Raw genomic sequence first — 11,027 nt, forward strand, 5'->3', positions numbered from 1 at the left:
CATTAGAGTTTGAATAACTCCTTTCACTAAATGGCTTTTAGTAACTTTAACGAGACCTTAACTTATTTTATTTTATTCATTTTAGTGTAGTTTTGACAAAATTTTCTTGTACAAGTTAAATAAAAGCTTGTTTTTAAAAATATTTTTTTTACATTATTTTATTATATATATAGATGAAACGGAAATTTTCACATCAATTTGCGCTATCTTCAAACCCATGGTTTCAATTGNTACAAGTTAAATAAAAGCTTGTTTTTAAAAATATTTTTTTTACATTATTTTATTATATATATAGATGAAACGGAAATTTTCACATCAATTTGCGCTATCTTCAAACCCATGGTTTCAATTGTACGCATATCATCAGGGTTTTCCCCATAACTTGGTTTTGCTGCAGTGAAGCGACAGCGTATCTATGCATATACATACATATGTACTTAGGTATGTATGTATATCAGCATTTTAGTTGAAAGTACGTTTTGCTCGTCGCTCTCTTCATCACTCCACTACATTCCAGTCCTTAGTTTTATTCGGATACCACAAATCTATGTTTTCTTCGAAAATACTCAAGTACTACCAGTAGAGTACTCTACTGTCAAATACCTTTTACTCGCAGTAGTTGCGGAAGGCAAAGTAAATACTCTACGCGTCTTGCTATTGATCGGTAGTTTACGTACGCTTGCAGAAACTGGTTTATGCTTACTCACACTTGACCCGAACGATGAGAGTAAAGAAGGGAAAGTATTTGCGCGGCGGTCGGATGTCTTGTTAGGCCGTTTAAATGGAATCGCGCAGGAGTTTAATATATACATACATATGTAGGTACTCGTACCCGTCATGCGTCGCTTTATTTCTTTTTTCCCCTTCCCTATACTACCTATATCTTCCTTCTCACTCATGTAACGTTTTCAGTTTTAAAAATTTCACTCTCCATTTTTGCGATAACGCCGCCTAAGAAGTTTCATTTCAAAAAATCGATGTATTTTTGCCACTGATATCCCTAAAACAATGTTATTATTTTCAAGGGATTGTTGTTAGTATCAATTTTGAGTATGTTAGCCTCCTTAATTTTCGAAATTTAGTTAGAAGTTTCAAGCATTTCCGAAATTTACCGTTGTATGGAAAGTGGCCGTTATTTTAGTCCGATTTCAATACCGAAAGAAATTTTTACTCGAGTTATCGTGTGCACAGACGGATGGACGGACGGACAGACAGTCACCGCTTAATCGATTTCTCTTTTCAATCTGATCATTTATTTATAAATTTGTCTATATCTATCCCGATTCGTTTTGCCTGTTACAAACAACCCTTATGTGAACAAAGTTATAATACCCTTGTGCACAAGTGCGCTCGGGTATAATTACATCACTTATCCTTTTTCCTATAAACAATTACAATTTTTTTATTATTTATACATAAGTTAATGTTAATTACGAGAACATACATAACTGCAAGTAATATTCTAAACAATTGTCTCTTTTCAGTCTCATTCACAAAGCAACTATTATTATAACAATGAAATCGATGCCTTATCCTGCAATAGCCGACCAATTAGTAGCACTTTACGTAGAGAAAGTAGTAATAACCAATATAAAAATCACATTGATATATATGACAGCTACGGCAATACTAACATATGTGACACCACTAACGGTTCCAGTGGACGCATTGACGTGATAATGCAGCAACAACCCTACGCAACAGCCAGTGATGTAATCGCGGCATCAATGACAGTTGGTAATGATTATGGCACCCTGAATGCGGGCAGTGGCTATGCCATCTATGACAATGTGAATTATCAAAGCCAGGCATATATTAGTTATACATCTGCCGCTCACGGCGGCATCGGTACCACCAGCGGCGAATACAGCTACAGTACAGGTGGTCAATCTAGCTATAGAAACATGTACGACAGCACCACGACCATTGGTAACATAAGTGAATTTAATTCGGACGTTAGTCATACATCTTGGGAGAATAACGTTCATAAAGGAGAGAGTATAAGCAGCGGTAGACACTCTACGCTCTACACCATGAAAATGCTGCCACGCTTACCGGCAAAGCCAAACAGGAGCATTATGGATGGTATGTACGCCTATATGGGTGGATTGAAGATGCAGCCGCAACGCGATGATGCTAAGCAACCGCTAACAACACCATCAGCGTTGCAGTTACAAGCAGCAGTGGCGGCACGGACTCCACAATGTCGTCTGCATGCCCAAATGCAAGCACTCTCGGCTGGCTACGATGCATTGCGTTTGAATGAATTTGAGCAAATGAATGCCGGCGCTGCTACTTGTACTACTGATCGCTTCCGAGGTGATGTTGTTGGCCTCAATGAGCACCACTGTAGTGGAGCGGCATCATTGCGTCTACTGCCTCAGCTTCACAGTCACCAGACTTTACATGGGAACGTGATAAAAAGGCAGCTATTTGAAGGTGGTAGTGCTGGAGCTTTAATAACAACGCCGGCACCAACATCAACTATAAGCGAGGACACCGATTACAATACATACGACAATGCGACAATAAGAAAAAACTATTACAACAATTATGACGACAATGGCAGTGTACGCAGCGAAATGTTCTCGTATTATACAGGGTCGGATGACTCCAAAACGGAATACTACGCATCGACAGTGCAGCGGCCGCATACATCGATGACACCACTAGACTTTAGGGAGTTCGACGACTACAGCGGTTCATACAATAACGTATACAATAGTAACGCCGACAATTTGTCGACATGTAGTGACACGCCCGCATATACGGCAACGCAGGCACAAAAACTGCACTTGCAGCAACAACGCAAATATGCCATAATGATGGCAATGACGACGGCCTCGGTGATTGCTTCAGGTGATACGCGTGTACCGGTAAAGCGTATCACCGAACGCGCTGCGACAATGTTAGCGGAGCGAACGAATGTGCCTCCGACGGTGATTACGACGCCAGAGATGGCAGGGACGACAGTAAAAGGAGTCGAGGCTTATGATTACATTAGCAGCGACACCAGCTTGGGGGAGCGGAAGCATGAAAAAGCGTACTGCAACAAGGCAACGTCGAAACTTTTTACTGCAAGCATCGCGCCAAATAAGCCGAACAGCTATTTTATTGCCGATAAAGCAGCAACTAAGCCAGCAATACCAATCGCAGCGGAATTGACGGATTCAATTGCAATCACAAGCAGACTTTCGCTGGAAATAGCCGCCACCACAACAACACCAACAACAAGTGCCGAAATTTCATCAAACGCGGTCGCACCAACATCAGCACTTGGTCCAACGACTACTACTAGAAAATTGCCAAAGCGTCTGCCAACGCCAAAGTACAATAGTGAAAAAAATGGCAGCCGAAAAAAAGAAAATGGCGTGAGTAAGAAGCTACCAAAGCTGCCGATTGATATGCAAACACCAGATACTAACAGCAATACGATGACAACATCAACTGTAACTGCATTTGATGCAAATGAGGAAGCGACACCTGCATCTAAAACAGCACAAAAAAATAGGGTAACAACTGCTGTAACAACTACAACAACAGAACCAACACAAGGCGCAGCAACACCAATAGCACCCATATCGACGACAAAATCAGTAGAACCGCCATCAACCACATTGGCTGTAATAAATAGTGAATTGCCTTCATTAACGGTAGACGCATTTAGCGAATCGAAATCATTAGCTTACATAACATCAACCTCAACATCAGCACCGACATCAATATCAGCATCACCATCAACATATGTAGAACCGTTCTCACCTTCATATTTGTCATATGTATCAAACGCAGCAACAACAACTACTACTACCTTGGCCATTGCTGCAATACAGCCACAAAAAATTTGTGAGTCTGAAGCGGGAGCCACAAAACCGACGACAGCAGTAACTACCACAACATCGACAACCACCGCAGCAATCACAATGTCAGCGACAACAGTACCTAGCTTTGGAAGTTCACCATACATTTCAGCGGCGACTGGCACGGATAGCAATCTTGCGACGGCGACGGCAACGATGACGATGACAGGAACAACGTATAGCTCCGACTATAGTGAAAAGAATAGCTACTTTTGTATTTATAATAATAACAACTTGAGCGATGAAACTTCCTTTGGTCCAAACATAAATCATCTCAATAATAATAATTTGCATACTTCTCAGAGAACCGAGACGTCCATAATTTCTCCAGCGAGAAAAACATCCATAACAACAACACCAACATACTCATTGAATGCATCCGACCCCCCCTTTTACATGAAGTATAATACAACCACCTCTTCGTATGCTAGTATTTTGCAAACGGCATCTTCGTCCTCATTGCCATCGGCACCGACATCGTCATCGCCATCCCCATCCATATCAATGCCATCGTATACGTGTACAGTATTACCAGAAACCAGATATAGTAGTCCATCAGTCATTACAACAACTGAAAATGCGGCAACCGCTGCAACAACAACAGCAACGGCATCATATATAACTTTCATGCCATCGGAACATAGTAGCATCATGTACAGTACTAAATGTAGTTATAGTGGTATTGATAGTATTAGTGGCATCAAGGACACAAATAAGACATATACGTCCAGTAGTGTGATTGGTGGTATAAGTAAAACTAGCATTTATGATGACTACCTCAAGGGGGACGGAATTAGTTATCTTAGTTTTATACCATTAACAACATCAGATGCGATTGTAACGGCGACATCGGCAGTTGAGCCATTTAAGACAATCGAAACCACAACCTCCACGTCACCACCACTCACAATCGGTATTCCATCCTTGTCGAGTCTTATGACTTCAAAAGCCAGTAAAGTAGCCACAACCGCATTCGCCTCATTAGCATCCCCAACATTCACATCAAAAGCGCCAGAAGAAATCATATCAACATCGCTTGCATTGTCACCACTTATAAGTTCGAGTCCCATAGATGTTTTGACGAAATTGACTACCACAAAGCAAATCGAAGAGGATACTGGCAAATTTGAGAATTCCTCAGCAATAGAATCCAGCATATCTCCAAATAATTATTTAAAAAAATATCCTCTTAGCATAATCACAGCCACGTCAAGCATAGGTGATAGTAGCGATAATAAAGATGGACTGCTCACAACAACTATTGAAGTAGCGAAAGAAACAACAACAGCCATAGTAGCCACAACGCCAGCAAACGTTTCTTTCACTGACACCACTACACCAACATCATATGCGGATTATTTGACAAAATATCAATTGCCAACAACAACAACTGCAACAAATATATCCCCGTATATTTCGAACGTGAGCGGTGATATCGATAGTGGCATTGCCAACGATATTAAAAGCGAATTGCCGGCATATATAACTGATTTTCTGAACTGTGATACAAGCAAGTCAAACATGAGTGACTATGACCCATCATTGTTTAGCTATATGTATAACTGTTTCGATTCATATACGATACCCACTACAAAATCAACATGTACTACAACTACAATCGCGGTGGCGAGAACGAATGCGACGTCGACAATCGAAGCCAGCTCAGAAAATGTGATAAATGGACTGCCAACGAAAATCGCTACGGAAAAAGAAATAGCGACTATAAGCTCAGACGCTGGTGTCGCGATAGTAAACGATGCTTTAACATCGGTGACTAAAATAACATCAGCTTACGGCCTGGACAGTGGTGTATTTTCCATGCCCTATCCCTTGGAGCCCACAAAAATTGTGGACGATGAGCAACGTGCAACTGCAATAATAACAACCGAGGGTATGGCATCGTCAGTAACATCGTTGTCTCTCGCTTCGGCATTCGATGACAACTTTTACGACAGTTATAATGTGGACTGGACGGATCTAACGGTACCCGTTGCTGATAAAACAGAACTGCCTGGTGTTACAACTGCGACGACAGTTATGCCACATTATGAGCCTACTGTGACAACAACAGCATTTCTCAGTTCAATCATCGAAGCCACAACGGCAACGGCAACAACAGGTAGTACTAGTCTCGTTAGTGGCAGTACACAGGGTGGTTATTATCGCCCAGCCAATGCAGTAACAAATAGAGATATGACTACTAAAAAACTGTTGCCGCCATCAACATCAACAACAGCAACCACAACGGCAACTGGAGGGCCGTCTACGACGTCTGCCTCGTTAGGTGTTGCCAGTAAGGCCACCAGCATGTTTGGTGGCATCTCTAAGGGCATTAAAGGTGGTCTTGATGGCGTGCTCAGCGGTGTTAACGCTGTTACAGCCACAACTGATATCAATGCTAAGCAACAGTCGCAACAGCAACCAGCCAAGAATAGTGGATTTGGCTTTAGTCTGGCATCGAAGTTCGTGCCGAACGTCGGAGGTTTACTGGCTGGCGCAACGGCGGCGGTCCAACAGACTGGCGTAGTAAAGCCCAGTAAAAGCAGTGATACTGCTGCTTCAACGGCGTCGACTACAGTAACTACAGCGACAGCAAAGCTGTTAAATGCTGGTGACACGATATCCGGCATAACAGCAACCACAGTTCCGAGTTTCTCTACTAATTTGTGCATAGCAAATGCCACAGTCGAAGACGGTACTAGCAGCCATAACAGTTATGGTTTCTACACCAACTCGGCTGCCGTAACCTTCGATGGTACGTTTCAACAAACTGGAAGTGCTAATCTTAATAAATTTAGTGATCCATTGTATACGAATAGCACGGCCCATGTGGAAACCACTCCGTATGACGTTAGCGGTAACGCAGTATACGGCCAACAAATGCATATACAGTCCGATGATATGATGTTGAATGCAATGAACATAATGCACGACAACAGCGTCGGCAGTGTTAGTGGTGACGACATCATGTACATGCAACAACAATCACAATCATCTGTTGTAGTGGTGACAAGTGATAGCACAAAAGTTGGCTTCAATGGTCACTCTTACAATGAATGTTTCGACGCTGGCGATGTGGCGGACTTAAATGTGGGCGTGGATGATGAGTACGGCTACGCTGAGTATGATGAGTACGCGGCAGATTTGATGGTTGGTGATGATATTTATAATGTCACTTATGCTGAGCAAATAGCTGATGGCATGCAAATTGTTGGGGCTGATGGAAGTATGGTGACTACGACTGCTATGCTCAATGATAATATGATGACAACATATAACCATTCGCAACAACAAGTCGACAGTGAACAATTGCCTCAACAGCAGCAACAAGCCACAAAGTTTTCGAGCCCTGCGTCCTTGGCGAAAAAGGCCACTTCCTCCCTCTTGCCATCGCTAACTAATTTTACTGCACAAGTACAGACCCAACGACCACCTGCAAATGACAATAGTAATACTGAAACGACACTGCAGCCATCGTCAGCATCAGCAACGGCAGCTAAGCCTTCTGGTGGTGGCGGAGGTGCAGCCGGTGGTATGTTTGGTTCGTTCCTGGGCAAAGCAGCTGCTGCGGTGCAATCAGCCACGCAAGTTGTCAATCAGGCGACTACAGTTGTGCAACAAAAGACAGCTACACCAGCTACAACAACAGCCGCAGCAGCAGTGACAACCACTACCGACGTAATGTCGAAGATAACAACAGACAGGACCACAGCCGCCACTGTGGCAGCAATCACAAACGGTTATCCGCTCATGCACAATACTGATTACAACATTCATCAGCAGCAAGAACAGCAAAAATTGCTATCGCACCAAAACTCAATGTCAAGCCAGTACTCAGCTACCACCGCAATTGGCGATGATTATGAAAATAGAAATGTGTATCACTACAATGATAATGCAGTTACGACTGGCACGTCAGCAACGACTACAAATTATTATTTGAATGGTAATCAAAGCCAATTGCAACAGCAGCAAAGTGGTAAATTGTTGCCGACGGTGCCACCAGCTGGATCCACCGGTAAAAAGCTGCCCACCATCAATAGCAGTAAATCGGGCTTTTTGATTAAGCAACAGCCAACCGAAATCTACGACGACGATCTAATTGTTGACGATGTGAACGATGCCAATGGACATCACTTGATCGGCATCGACGATGAATTGCTTGATGACGATGAAATTGTCGACGAAACGAACGAAAATGAGTTGAATAATGTTGGTGATAGCGAATTGGGTCGGTACATCGTTGATGATCGTATTGGCTGCGAGCAGAGCCAAAAACAGCAATGCTTGCGACAAATACAGCTGAATTATGACATCGATAGTGAGCAGGCTAATTACTACATGGATCCCCAGCTGCAGATGACACCGTCGGATGCGCAGCAGGAAAAATTGTCGCAAGATCATCAGCGACGGTTGGCTGCCAATAGTTATTATGAGCACACCAACGGTGGTTATGATTATAGGGAGGATTATTTCAACGAGGAAGATGAGTATAAATATTTGGAGAAGGAGCAAGAGCTACTCTACCAGCAACAGCAAAAACAAAAATTACTCAAACAAAGACAACAGCAACACAGCTATCAGCTTGACGATTTTAGCGATGCATACTTAGAAGAGAATTACCAGAGCGAAGACAGTGGCAATTATCTAGATGAAAGTTCGAGCGGAAGTGTTGTTGGTGCGGCTGCAAGTGCTAAAGCGAAAAAACAAGCAATTGAACCGGACGAAAAACAAGTTATTATGGAAAATGCTGTAGTATCGAATGGTTTACATTCTTCACGCTCCCCAGCGGCTAAGATAGCCGCTGGTAGCGGTGCTGCAGTCGCTAATGGAAGCTCTCATCATCAGCATCAAATAAAGAAGCAAGATAGCATAATAATGGAGGAGGGCGAAGATGACGTCTTGCTTAGCGAAGTTGGCGTCAACAAAAGTGGCCTTAGTAAGGCTCAGCATTCGCCGAATAGCCGAAGACCCAGTCACGACTCATTGATCGAAAACGAAGACGACACCATGTCCGAGCTGCCGTCTCTGTCGAGCACAATCAAGAAAAAGGTACTCATGCGTGGCGAAACCGAAGAAGTGGTCGGCGGGCACATGCATATGATAAGAAAACCGGAGGTCACAGCAAAGCAACGTTGGCATTGGGCATACAACAAAATCATAATGCAATTAAACGTAAGTAGGAAAAAGTTAATCTTAATATATAAAAATCCCGTGCCACTGTGTTCGTTTACGCTAATCTCCGAAATAGCTTAGTCAACTTCAATGAATCCATTCCCGTGGCTGATGTAACCAGATATCGTTTTTTTTCAAAACGTAGTGAACAATAATAACAATCTTTTGTAAATTTCGATATCAAATGAAACGGAAGAAACAATATAGGTCTTTACACCGAGCTCGGTATTCGGTAACTCGGAGCCCGGTAATTTTTCTAATGTATTTTGTTTGTGTAAAATAGTGTTACACAAACAAAATACATGGGAAAAAATTACCAAACACCGAGTTGCCGAGTACAAAGCTTCGGTGTGAAACCCCATAATATCTACGATGCATGTAACCTTCCTATGTATCCGTGTGGAGCAGGATAACGTATGCCCGCGCTTACTAGTATTATATATAACATAAGCACGCTCCACACTCGACAAAAGAACTTCCAGTAATCATTAGAGATGTGCTGAGTCGGTACTTTTAAATATTGGTCGGTACTTGGTACTAGAGATGGGCACGGGCCTAAATTTTCTGGCCCGGCCCGGCACGAGTGCAAAATCAACTTTCAAAAACACGCACGAGTCCGACCATTAAGAATTTTAGTGGGGCCCGGCCCGGCCCGGCACGACGGTACACGTCCCAGCCCGGAAATAAAGAGCCAACTTTTATTGTATGTATACACGTGTACATATTTTTAATTTTGTGCTTATATATGTACTAGCAAATGCCCGCTTGCTTCCCGGCGCCTAATAAGATATTTTGCGTTGGCCAATCCAAAAATAGCGTGCAAAAGCAGCCTGTAAAGTAAACATCTTTAGTTTAAATTGAAACGACTAAAAAGCGGCATCCTCCTCACACATCTGCCAAGAATAGTAGCGCTATGTAGGGACACGAATTTCGATACGATACGATACCATATCGATACTTTTGGCATTCGATACCGATATTTTCTACTCGATATTTTTAAAAAGATATTTTTTGGAATCGAGTACCCGAACCCTAGTATCGTATCGAATGTAATAAACTCACTGTTCAATATTATCGCATAGTTTTTTACTCTCCTACCAACTTTTGCAGCCCTGTAATGTTGTACTGAACATTGAATTGTTTTACCTTTTGCAACCCTGTAATGATAACTGAGAATTGTATTTTTTGTAATAAACTCTCTTGAATTCTGAATTTTTAAAGAAAAGACACGCGGTTTTTTCAATGCACCTTAATTTTATAACAAGGTTCGTATTACTATTAATGTCTTCGCAACACTCACATTACAGGGATAATGTTATTAACAATTCTTCCCGATATAAATTGGGCTTTTAAGAGCAGAAATGTATAATATAGTTAGGATTGCATGTGGTGGAATTTGAACCCGCGACCTCGGTATTTTAAGACAACACCTCAATCTCTACGTGTTGTTAAAAATATGTTAATGTTTGGCCGAGATTCTCCTCCGATTTGTAAAGTGCGCCTTAAGTTCTGAACACATTAAAAACGACGAGCTACGGGCCACAGGTTCCTATTTGTTATCTTCATTGTCTAAACGCTTTGTCGATGGCGACATGATTTTTTATGTATACATTTGTCTATATCTATCTCGATTCGTTTTGCCTGTTACAAACAACCGTTATGTGAACAAAGTTATAATACCCTTGTGCACAAGTGCGCTCGGGTATAAAAATACGCATATGAAAGAGCGCCAACCCAACTCGTAATACATTTAAGTATAAAAATTTTAGTATTTAGTATACAAATATTCAATTCAAATACGCCCATATTAAAATGAAGCGATTTGCAATTACTGATTGCTTTTTCATAATTAAGTTCAAAAAATATTTAAATTCCATGCTGGTTGTAATGGGAATTGAGCCCTGATCCTCTGGAAATTAGCAAACTGTGGCAAGCATCTTCGCGCATACAGCTACACCAGACATGTAAATGTGCATTTAAATGTTGCGTTTG

At 41.9% G+C, this 11,027-nt stretch overlaps 1 protein-coding gene across 1 annotated transcript in view; it reads left to right on the forward strand.

The window, feature by feature from the left end:
• The first annotated feature begins 1,590 nt into the window (after window positions 1-1,590).
• LOC108362753 (mucin-19-like) overlaps window positions 1,591-11,027 on the forward strand; it is a 31,227-nt gene continuing 21,790 nt past the window's right edge. Inside the window, exons 1-2 of the mRNA XM_017615875.1 lie at window positions 1,591-2,085; window positions 2,440-9,035. Coding sequence (XP_017471364.1) covers window positions 1,680-2,085; window positions 2,440-9,035 — 7,002 coding nt within the window. The 5' untranslated portion in view covers window positions 1,591-1,679. The remainder of the gene's footprint in view (window positions 2,086-2,439; window positions 9,036-11,027) is intronic.

The sequence above is a fragment of the Rhagoletis zephyria genome, unplaced genomic scaffold (assembly GCF_001687245.7).
Source record: "Rhagoletis zephyria isolate East Lansing unplaced genomic scaffold, Rhagoletis_zephyria_1.1 Rzeph_scaffold_01089, whole genome shotgun sequence".
In the NCBI taxonomy this organism is placed as follows: domain Eukaryota; kingdom Metazoa; phylum Arthropoda; class Insecta; order Diptera; family Tephritidae; genus Rhagoletis; species Rhagoletis zephyria.